This window comes from Sabethes cyaneus, chromosome 1 (assembly GCF_943734655.1).
Source record: "Sabethes cyaneus chromosome 1, idSabCyanKW18_F2, whole genome shotgun sequence".
Lineage (NCBI taxonomy): Eukaryota > Metazoa > Arthropoda > Insecta > Diptera > Culicidae > Sabethes > Sabethes cyaneus.
In genome coordinates, this window is record NC_071353.1 from 7,812,572 (window position 1) to 7,824,885 (window position 12,314).

Sequence of the window (12,314 nt, forward strand, 5' to 3'; positions counted from 1 at the left end):
CTGATTTATTACGGGATTATTAGTGTGACCTATTTTTACGAGCAAAGGACCGGAATGGTTCGCTGCGGTCACCTGCGGATATCTGAATCTGGGCGATGGCGGGTGTGTCTTCTCTGGTTTATAGGTTTTCTTGCATCGACAATGAAGCAAACCGAACGATCTTGTGGCACTAACCCTGCTGCTGCTAGCCGAGATGGCGAGCAGCCATCAATTGTTTTAAGTCAAACGAAGGTGCTGCAACACCGAACATCGCACCTTTGCTTCCTGAATGGGTTCAGATTTATCCTCTGAAATCGGTTTCGCTTTCGCTTTGCACTTCGATATTCGCTGAACCCGCAAGTAGATTAACTTAAACTGTGTTTTGCAGACCTACATTTGCATCCTTTACGTACCGGATGAACCCGGTCAGGTCATGATGATCGAACCCATTCGGGAGAAGGCAAGAAAACAATGATTTATTAGCACCGATGAACCGGCATAGATAGTTTCAGGAAAGGCCTAGTATCGATCCAACGACCGAACCATTCGGCGTTGATCAACATAGCTGAAGGAGTACCTGTTATTCCACTTTGGATGACACAACCACGTGTCTTTTATTTATTGTTTTATTATTCAAAACTATCCACGTCTTTCATCGAGACAAACCTATTACTTAGGAATTTATGGAGAACAACGAATCGTTTTATCTTGCAGTCATATTGTCATGGGCAATAAAATGTTAATAAGCCGATTTCAAGTCGCTCACCTGGAAGGAATCCGTTTCAAACATTACTACTTTTGCACTGTTGTTGTTGGTAGCAAATGCAAATAGAGAGGATCGCTCAATTTCACTTCGACAGCAGCAGCAGCAGTCATTCTTTAGACAGGTCGTAAAAGCCTGGCACATATTGAATGTTTGCAACTGCAAACAACACGGAAGAATTTAGATTCATTACCCATAAATCTATCGACCTGCCCTGGCATGGGTGGGAATATCTTCTCGTAGGCGGATGTATTTAAACAGGGTGCTAATTTATATTTTTTTCGTTTCTTTCCTTCTCGAATTGCAGTTACCGTAGCTCCACCACCGCAACGTCCCTGGATTCCTTTAGCGAGACCAAACCGGTCCAGGGGTGCATGTAAGTACTGGAACGAAAACTATTCAACACTGTTGGAATTGTATTGTTTAGTATGATTAGGATTTGTTTGTAACATATTTACCGGTACAGATCATCTAATCAGTACGCTCCAGAATCATTTTTAAACGTTTGTTCTCAATTTTTCGAAGTGTTAATTAACTGTAGATATACAAATAAACTTAAAGATCGGTAAAAATGGAACTTTAATTGATGCGAGAATTATTAACTCAATCAGTGTAAATTCATGGGAGAAAGTAAACTAATTGACCGATAGATTCTAGCTATCGTTGGGTTTTCATCCGGTTTCGGAATGGAAATAATCTCATTATGCCATAGTTTAGAAAACGTCAAATGCGTGGCAGTCTCCTTTTAAACTCAAAATTGTTTATTATTTCGCAAACAACAGTCAAGAGCATAAAAAGTACAACTACCAAATTGCAAAGAGAGCCACAATTCGTTGAAAAACAGCCTAAACAGCAGCGGCCCTAGATTACTACCTTGAAGCACACTAGAAATATTGCAGAAATAATTAGAATATTTTTGATTGAACTTCATACGCTCAGCTGTCCCACTGCTGCTATCATAATAGGTTACGAGCAAGCACAGACTGATTCCTGCAAGACTGAAAACTTTTTCAAGATTTTTTTGTGGACGATGGACGGATGCAGATTCAATCCACGGAAGGCAGAATGATTCAAACTATCACAAGCTGACGCTCCAAGGGGAAACTCCTCATCCCTACTAGCACGGTTGTTACAAAGAAGTTATGGTAATCGAATTATGACTAATTTCAGTCGTAATCCGGTTGTTTCAACTAAATGGACGTAAAGTGGGCTACTTGGGATGCTGTGGGAGGACTTGTGGCGTTATGTGGAACCAGGCGGGAAACCGCTGCGGAAGCCGAAACTGATATTTGGACCGCTGAAGATGCCATATGTCGAGGACTATCAACATCCGGTGATTCGTCCATCAAAGATCGCGAAACAAGCATGGAAAGCACCCCAGAACCATCATCCGAAGGTGAACCTCACGTCATAGGTTTAGTTGTTGAAACAGATCTGCGACAAAAGTTATTTGGAAGGAGAGGTCATGGTGAAGCACGCTTTCGCCATAGCGGAACTGTTCAGGAGCCTTGTGAATGCCGGACAAAAGCTGAGGGAAAATCTTATGGTTGCGATGATCTTGAGGTGTCTTCCAAGCTCGCACGACCACGTCACCAATGCTCTGGAGACCCGGCCGGATGAGGATCTGACCCTGCAACTTGACAATAAGTGAAAACTTCTAGACAAAGCTGCGAAACGGTATAGCTCAGGGAAGGATTCGATGGTTGAAATCGAACAGGGTAGGAAGAAATCGCAGGTCTGCCACAACTATAAGAGAGTGGCCCGTATGCAGAGGGATTGCCGGCAATTCGCCTGGGACAACGAGAAGCAACCGAAGCCCGGAAAACCGGAAGAGCCATTATCGTCCAAGAAATAAATAAATTACAATTCCGTTTCGTTTGCATTTCTGGTCAACCGGTACGGGGCACGAACAAGTCGTGGATCGTGGACTCAGGAGCGAGTAGCCACACCGAAAGTGAGCTTTCGTCGAAGGAGAAGGTCCCGGCCTGTTTCAATACTACAACGACCAGGCCAAACAAACCAAAATGACCGTGAGCAAGACGCTCTACACACCTACGCTGGCGCTGGGGTTCATCTTTTGTCTGTTCCGTCGTTGGTGCAGAAAAATACAACTATTATTTTTGACATCAACGGTTGCTGGGTGATGCGTGGAAACCAAACGATCCCCGATCAGATGATTCTAACAAAAATATTACAGAATTGTAGCTCAAGTTGATATTTCTATCAAATTTTGTTATAAATGCGATAGAAAAACTTGCGACATACAAATTGTTCTACAAAGATTATATCTCGTTCTGTTATTTATAACACGCTTTGTTACAATTTTGTTATAAAGCAGGGCAGAATGCTGAGTTTTGTAAATCATCTTGATATAAACTAGATCAAATTATATCAAAATTTGATGCATTTGTGATATGCCTAGAGCGGATTTTGTTACAATTTTTGTTATTTTAACTACTAACGAGACCACCCAGCAAACCACAAATCGTATAATAAAGTGTGAAAATCATCTTAAACATCGCTAAACAAACTCGAAATCGTACATGACGCTTAATAAAGCGCACCCTAGTTTACATTTAGTCGTAGAAAATGATAGTAACTGATTCACATACGATTGTCGTCACAGAATTGTATAGCATTATGGAACTAATCATGTTGAGTCGGATTTCATCGTACACAAATACTTATGAATGTGAAATGTTTTCATATAATTTGAAGTACGTATATCGCCTCCAAAACAGTGCGCATATGCTGGTTTCGTGCATCGAATGTGATTTTTCTAGATACATATCGGTACATATATCATATTTGTTACTTGGATATACGTACGAAAATGTTTGCTGGGCAAGTTTATAACAAAACGCAAAGAAGATTTTGTTATAAAATACTTGTTATTTAAAACTCATCCTGTTATAAATTTGATATTTTCATTTGATCGGGTCGTCATAGCAACGGCCAAATAAGGCCTCTACTACCTGAAGCAACCAGAAGGGGTCACCCTGCTGGTCAGTGAAAGTCACAAGAAGGGCTGTAAGCGTGAGTGGCACCAGACATTCGACCACCGAGATCTGAATGCGATTTTCCAAACGAAGAGATACGGTTTAATATCGGATTTTAGATTCATGAATGCGGAGTGAAGGCAACTTGCGAGTCTTGCTGGAAAGATAGAAGCTCGCGTACAATCTTTACCTACAAAACGCGCAATCGCTACGGGACTATCAAACGTGTCTTTACCACCTGGAAGGAATGCTGGCGATATAATCAAGGAGGCGACGTAAAATAAGTAGTCTTAGTAACATAATCCACAACAACAAAAAACATATTAATGTTATAACTTGTAAAATAAACCTTCATTCCCATTTTGTTTGTCAACCAGTTCATACCGTAATCATTTGATTCCTTAACTACGTTCTGCTATCCAAGAGGTTGTGGGCCAGCAGTTGTGAAAACTGGAGAGAACTGGAATCATCAAACTCAATAACGAAAACTACGATTCCTGGACGACTTCAAGCTTCCAGGATTTCTGTTAATAAGAGAAGGCCTGTGGGAGTTTATCGAGCCGGGAGTGAATCCTGAAGCGGCTGCTGACGGATCGAATGCTGTGGCGTTGATTGCTTGGGACGAAGGAAGTCAGAAGGCGCGTGCGACCATTGGACTACTGCTCAGTCGGAGTCAGCACGGTCTAATCCGGAACACCAAGACGGCAAAGGACGTTTGGGTCAACTTGAAATGGCAGCATGGGAAGAAATCTCTAACATCCAAGGTACGCTTACTGAAGCGAATTTGCGACCTGGAATTCAAGGGCGGGGTCGACATCGTAGAGCATCTGATCGAGTTTGAAGACCTTTTTAAGAAGTTGGCGAATGCTGGGACGAAATTAGATAACGATCTTCAAGTGGTCCTGATTTTCAGAAACCTTCCAAGTTCCTTCGATGCGTTAATTAGAACTCCTGAAAATCGCTCGGAGGATGAACTAACGCTGGCACTCGTGAAGTACAAAATAATTAATGAAGTCCAGAAGCGGAAAGAGGTTTTTTCAGGAGATTCGTCAGTACTCAAGGCAAATCAAAAAATGAAAGGTATTATTTGCCATCATTGTCAAAAAGTTGGTCACAAGAATCGCGATTGCAAGCTATGGGTGCGGCAAAATAAAGAAACTGATTCTCAAAGTGAACGAAACCGGAGTGCTGAACCAAAACGGACTTTCAAGAATCCGGCAAAAGCAAGAGTAGCTGCATCTGAAAGAGAAGCCTTCGTTTTCTGTGCTCGAGATAGTCCAGTTCAACACTGGTTCGTGGATTCTGGCGCCAGTTCGCATATGTATGCAAATACGGATTTTTCGTGTCAATTGAAGAACCGCTGCTACGCCAAGTTTTGTGAAGGTTGCTGATGGTAAAAAGGCTCTGGTCAAAGGTGTTGGCAGTTGTCAAATCATGTGCTATGGACAAGACGGTAATACGAAGAAGATAACGCTTACTGAAGTACTATATGTTCCTGATTTGGATGTGAACCTCGTTTCGGTGGGGCAACTCGTTTCAAAGGGAGCTACCGTGATTTTCAACCATGATGGATGTACTGTCAACCGCATAGACGGGATTGCTGCGGTTACTGTACGTAAAAATGGATTGTATCGTTTACGGATGGCAGAGCAGTCAACGGCAGTGAAAGTAAAGCGTTGCGAAAAAGGATGTGTGCACGACTGGAAATTCGGACATCGTGACGTTCATGCTGTGCAGGATTTGGTTCAAAGGCAGCTAACAACTAGAATCAAGATACGTAATTGTGGAAAGGTCATTTGCGAAACGTGTTTGGCTGTAATGGATTTAGTACACAGTGACTTGTGCGGACCAATGAAGACGGTCACTGCTGGAGGTTGTCGATATTTTCTAACCCTTATCGGTGACTACAGTAGATATACGATGCTGTATTTATTGCGGAAGAAATCAGAAACCTATGAAGCTGTCGAAGAATATGTGCTGAAAATGAAAACGATGTTTGGAAAACCACCAACGAAGCTGAGGTCGGATCAGGCTGGCGAATATCAGAGCGGCGATTTGATAAAGTTCCTGAAGAGTGAAGGCATCCAGCAGGAGCTTACGGCGGGTTACTCGCCTCAACAAAATCGCATCGCTGAACGCAAAAATCGTTCATTGGTCGAGATGCTTACTATTGGAGGCTGGAATGCACAATCGTTATTGGGGAGAAGCCATCAATACAGCAAATTTTCTGCAGAACATGTTGCCAACTAAGCAAGCCGATTTAACATCGTTCGAGGATTTAAACCAGATGTCGGAATGCTGCAAGTTTTTGGTTCGGAGGCATACGTTGACGTACCTGAGCCTAAGCATACGAAGCTAGAAACTAAGACAGTAAAAATGATCTTCGTGGGATACTCTCTGCACCACAAGGCGTGGCGATTCATTGATACAAAAACGAATAAGATCACCATAAGTAGAGATACGCGTTTCCTGGATACGTATCAAACCAGCGAAGGTATTCCAGAAGAAGCTGAAGATATCCAGTACATTCAGTTGCAACCAGTAAAGAATTTGGAATGCCCAAATTGTCCAGTAGACGATGAGCAGTTAATAAGTCGTGAAAATACAGAAGACGTCAATTCTGAGGATAATCTGGATGAGTCATTATATGACTCTGCAAGCATTCTAGAAGAGCATGAGTTCGAGGAGGAGCAACCGGGGATTTGGGAGGAGGATGAACTCGCTGATACGCATAGGAGATCATGCCGGCCTACTAAAGGAATCCCTCCCCATCATGACAACGGTGCTGGAAATGCTGTTTAACAAGAATTGGAGGAGGCGTCCAGTTACGAAGAAGCGATGTCAGGTTCGGAAAAGACAATGCGGAAGCAAGCTATTGAAGATGAGCTGCAGTTACTTGATGAAAATCATGTATGGGACCTGCTGGAACCTTGACCAGCTGGGAAGAAAACAGTTGGCTGTCGCTGGATATTTAAAAAGAAGACGGGCGCACTAGGTCGGGTCGTGCGTTATAAGGCCCGATTGGTTACCCAAGGATATGCACAAAAATTCGGCATTGACTATGATGAGGTATTTGCTCTTGTAGTCAAACAGATTACTTTTCGGACGCTTTTCTCTGTGGCCAGTCAAAAGAAGATGCTCATCAAACATGCCGTTGTGAAGACAGTGTATTTGAATGGAGATCTACAAGAAACAGTGTACATACATGCGTTTACCACCAGTATTCGAAGTAAAAGGAGGAAACACAGTTTGCAGACTTCGTAAAGGCTTATACGGACTGAAACAAGCTGCTCGAATCTGGAACCACAAACTCTCAAGAAACTCAAGAAAATGGGATTTCGTTCGTCCATGAATGATTCCTGCCTGTACGTGAAATGCTCGAATGCTAGAATGGCTTACATCGCTGTGTTCGTAGATGATTTTGTGATAGTTTGTGGCTCTGAAGAAGAGTACAATAGCATCATTGCAGAATTGAATTGCCATTTCAAAGTGACATCCTTAGGAGATATTATCCTACTAGCACAGTTGTTATAAACTAGTTGTGGTAACCGATTAATGACTGATTTCAGTCATGAATAGGTTGCAACAACCAGAAGTGACAAAAGTGTGCTACTTGTGTAAGCACTTTTTAGGGATTTAAGTCACTCAAGTCAAAGATTACGTTTCTCTGAATCAAGTAACGTATATTCGGAAGCTTTTGTCAAGATCTGGATTTGGAGATTTTGGATTGGAAGAATCGAAACCAAGTAAGATTCCTCTCGATCCTGGCCACTTACAAGCAAAGGAGGAGAATGTGCTTCCCAACAATCATGAATATGCTAGTCTGGTTGGTGAATTGTTGTATGTGGCCACAAACACTCGCCCTAATATTGCTGCTGCGGTATCTATTCTCGGAAGGAAGGCAAACTGTTCCACAAAATCCGATTGGATTGAAGCAAAGCGTGTACTCCGGTATCTAAAAGGAACAATTGATCATGAATTGGTACTACGAACGGACACATCACAGCTGGAGATTTTCGTAGATGCTGACTGGGCTTGAGATTCAAAAGATCGCAAATCCACGACCGGTTACTTGTTTCGGTATGCCGGTGGAATGGTCGGATGGTGTTCAAGAAAACTGTGTTACGCTGAGTAGCTCGGAAGCGGAATTTGTGGCTAGCTAGCTGAAAGCTGCAAGGAACTGATCTGGATACTACGACTGTTTGAAGATTTGGGGATTAAAATCAACGTACCGATCATTATTAATGAAGACTACCAAAGTACTATCAAGTTACTCGAAGCCAATTCAAGTGGACGTCGTACAAAACACGTTGACACAAGGTTTCATTTTATACGTCACTTGAAGCAAGATGGCATCATCGAACCACGGTTTCTATGCATTGATGAAATGATCACTGATATGCTGACAAAACCATTTCAACGGGTAAAGCAGACAAGATTCCGAGAAGCTGCAGGAATTCTTCCGTCGAGGAGGAGTGATGGCGATATAATCAAGGAGGCGACTTAAAATAAGTAGTCTTAGTAAAATAATCAACAACAAAAAAACATATTAATGTTATAGCTTGTAAAATAAACCTTCATTCCCATTTTGTTCGTCAACCAGTTTACACCGTAAATATTCAATTCCTCAACTACATTCTGCTATCCAAGAAGGAAGACCGTAGGACGCAAATGGACCTTCAAGATGAAGTAGGACGGAAACGGCCAGACGGTGCGATACAAGGCCAGGTTGGTTACACAAGGTTTTACGCAGAATGACGGAACGAATTACGATTAGGTTCCGTTGGTCGTCAACCTATGCTTCGAACCATCCTGATCATTCTCTGTCGGGACAACATGCTGGTGCAACACATGAACATAAAACTTGTACTCCGAGTTGGAGGAGGAGATATTCATGCGACCACGTTTTCTTTCTTCACAAAAATACATTTACTCCTCCCATAAGAATGTAATAAATGAAACATGTACGTCACGTGTTTGTACCACGCACGTTTTGATAATATATCCATAATTTTGTCTTTTGAGTATTATTCCACGCTTCTCTAATGTATAACTAAAACCGAGATAAAATTGATATTATAATTTATGTTGTGAAATACGATCTAATAATAACGAGAGTTCATTCCGTTCCTTTTTCCCGGTTCGGCCAGGTATATTCACCGTCATGTGCTATAATGTACTCTGCGATAAGTACGCTACCAGGCAGATGTACGGTTACTGTCCCAGCTGGGCTCTGAGCTGGGAGTATCGGAAAAAGGTATACTATTTTCGGATTCCGTTAGAGAATGCGCTCCGATTGAGATGCTCAAGGTAATCCGATGTTTTTTTTTCTTTTAGGCAATTTTGGACGAAATCCGACATTACTCGGCGGACATCATCAGCCTGCAGGAAGTAGAAACGGACCAGTTTTTCAACTTCTTTAAACCGGAACTAAAGAACGACGGCTACGAGGGTATCTTCTCGCCGAAATCCCGTGCTAAAACGATGTCCGAGGTAGATCGAAAATACGTCGACGGTTGTGCCATCTTCTTCCGATCGTCCAAGTAAGTCTTGTGTGCTTGTGCTTCTGCCGTTATCACGCGGTTATCAATTTTCTTATTATTCGTAGATTTTCGCTCATCAAGGAGCACCTTGTCGAATTCAACCAGCTGGCAATGGCGAATTCCGAGGGTTCGGATAACATGCTGAATCGAGTGATGCCGAAGGATAACATCGGCCTGGCAGCGCTACTCAAGGTGAAAGAAAGTGCATGGGAGGGGATTTCTCCGGAACAGGCGGCGACCTCGCAACCAATTCTCGTATGTACCGCCCACATTCACTGGGATCCGGAGTTTTGCGACGTCAAGCTTATCCAGACGATGATGCTGAGCAACGAAATTAAAACGATACTGGACGAGGCGGGCCACAGTTTCCGGCCAGGTCACAAGTTTGACGTGAACAATGTACAACTAGTGCTGTGTGGCGATTTCAACTCGCTGCCGGATTCGGGAGTAATCGAGTTTCTCAGTGCTGGACGTGTATCAATGGACCATCAAGATTTCAAGGAGCTGGGCTACAAATCCTGCCTGCAGCGTATATCAAATTGTGATACACCAAATGAATTTACTCATTCCTTTAAGCTAGCGTCTGCGTACAGTGAAGATATAATGCCATATACAAATTATACATTCGATTTTAAAGGTATTATTGATTATATATTTTACTCGAAGCAAGGTATGATCCCGTTGGGATTGCTCGGGCCAATATCAGCCGACTGGCTAAGGGAGAACAAAGTGGCCGGTTGTCCCCATCCGCACATACCGTCGGACCACTTTCCGCTGCTGGTGGAACTGGAGCTAATCCACATTTCTAGTACTCAAACCCCGAACGGTCTCATTGGTCGGAGGTAGCAATAAAACTTACGCTCGACATGCAACAAAACAGCTAAGACAAAAACCACCACAAAGCTACAGTTACAGTAACAATAATCATCACCAGACGACGACGATGCCGAGGACAGAAACAGGATGCAGCAGGTTTAACAACAACAACAACTACTACTACAACAGATACATGCGATCCGCTGGTAGGGAAGCTGAAAACAACAACAGCATGATTACTACTAATACTATTACAACTACGTCTGTCGCCAATGGCTCCATAGCATCCCCTGGGGAGCGTAGCATCGATACCAAATCGACTTTGAGTACACGGTCTACCGCTGCCACTAACAGCAGCGGAAAAACGCGAATTCGCTATCACTATCGCTATAAGCTTCCAGGCAAGTCTACTTCAACCAAGTATACTAGAAAAAGGCAACCCTAGTAGGAATAATAACAACAGTTGCAACAACAATAACAAAAACAACTGCTACCGAAAGCCAAATAACAAAACCTAGGATTTTAATAGCAATCCGGACTCCCACCCCGTTTTTTAAACAAAGAAATAATGCAATAAGAAATAAGAAAGCAGAGCCACAAGAAAAAAGCGATAGAGAGAGGTTCGAATCTCAGCTAAATACCAACAGAGAAACCATATAGAAACAATAAAGCAAATACTAATGACAGGACACAAAAAAAACAGCTACTTAGGATGCCAAAAAGTGCAACTAATAGAGAGCCCCGGTAGTAAATGATCCCGTGTAGTTTATTTTTCAGTCTTTCAAGAACATGTGTCTCTCCTGTGATGTGATTATACTTTGTCCCCCCCCCCCCCACCACTTTTTTAATTTTATATTAAAGAATGTACAACTCTAGAAAGCAAACGGAAATCAATTTTCGGAGCACGTACGTCATCATCTGGAAACTCGCAATCGTCCCCCCAATAGAACTATCCCGAAGAAAAACAGCAGTCCATATCACCCACAATATAGTTTACAAATAAGTCACTTTTTCATATTAGATATATTTCTCTCTTGCTCTGGTTAGCTAGTGTGATATTTAAACAGATTTGTTTACCTCTCTTTTCCTCGCAAAGAAACAGCTCAACAGAGCGTTTGAAGGTCTTTTTCAGCGACAGTTTGATATTTTTTCCAATCCCGCGTAGTTTTTCTTTCGTTTTTTTACCTAACCACCCTCGTCGCCGCCGGCTTTCGAATTTAAGCTTAGCGTTTTGCGTTGTTTTTTTTAGAAACCGCTTTATTGTGTAGGATTTGTTCTATTTTGCGTTTAAGATGGCGTTAAAGCAAAGTATCTATCGAGATCTAGCTTGTAAGATTGTAATTGTAAAATCAAATCTAGAACCAACAAAACATAGCGAAGTGAAAACCAGTCTAGGAAAAAAGGATGTCACTAGGAACCGAATATTGATGGAAAGAAGAAAAAAGTAACAAAGAAAAAAAACACTTAAAAGCATTTTATTAGTTATTTTTAAAGGTTGAGCGATGCAATGAAGGGGGCAATTTGCCGCTGCTAAAACATTTTCTTCACTTTACCTCTCGCTTGTTGTACCTACCAATGTTGGTGTAAATTTTCAAACAAATGCAGCTTTCCAGATACAAGACCATCGCGGTGTGGCGCGGTGGGAACTATGCTGCAGTATTGCTTCTAAAATGCACTGTGTAGCTTTCTTTGTCACAATTGTTGTGCACAATAGTATGTATTCTGCACATTACTTACTTGACTTTTTTGGCAACAATCCGCTTATCGAGGGCCGAATTTAGGAGGTTGGGAGGATGTGTCGCAAAGTGAACATTTGAACTGTCGTGGAGCGTCCCTCTCAAAAATCGCTGGTATTCGCCGATAAAGGTTTCCTACAACGGCCTCAGTCTCCGAAACGGGATACGGAAGAGCATTTCGTATGTAGGTAATGCCTCGGTAATAATTGCTGTATTCGATTCGATGGCCCTTTTTGTAAATAGGGCTATTAAACGACGGTACTGCTTATTGAAAAAAGGAGTAAACTTTTTCGACCAAATTTCCTGAAAAAACTCACTTTTTGCAGCCAAATCTAAATCGGTCAGCTTTTTGGTACAAAAGAAATATGAAAATATCTGAAATAACTCAACATCTGATGATAAAAAAGATTCTCTTTATTCTCGAAAACAGTAAATATGTTTTAAACCCTTTATAAGGCAGTGGCAACTATATTGCCAC

At 42.0% G+C, this 12,314-nt stretch overlaps 1 protein-coding gene across 1 annotated transcript in view; it reads left to right on the forward strand.

Annotated features, from left to right (window-relative positions):
* Positions 1 to 12,294, forward strand: part of LOC128732809 (CCR4-NOT transcription complex subunit 6-like) — a 244,988-nt gene extending 232,694 nt beyond the window's left edge. The window contains exons 4-7 of the mRNA XM_053826208.1: positions 1,050 to 1,118; positions 8,892 to 8,998; positions 9,079 to 9,284; positions 9,350 to 12,294. Of these exons, the coding sequence (XP_053682183.1) occupies positions 1,050 to 1,118; positions 8,892 to 8,998; positions 9,079 to 9,284; positions 9,350 to 10,130 (1,163 nt within the window). The 3' untranslated portion in view covers positions 10,131 to 12,294. The remainder of the gene's footprint in view (positions 1 to 1,049; positions 1,119 to 8,891; positions 8,999 to 9,078; positions 9,285 to 9,349) is intronic.
* Positions 12,295 to 12,314: the final 20 nt, after the last annotated feature.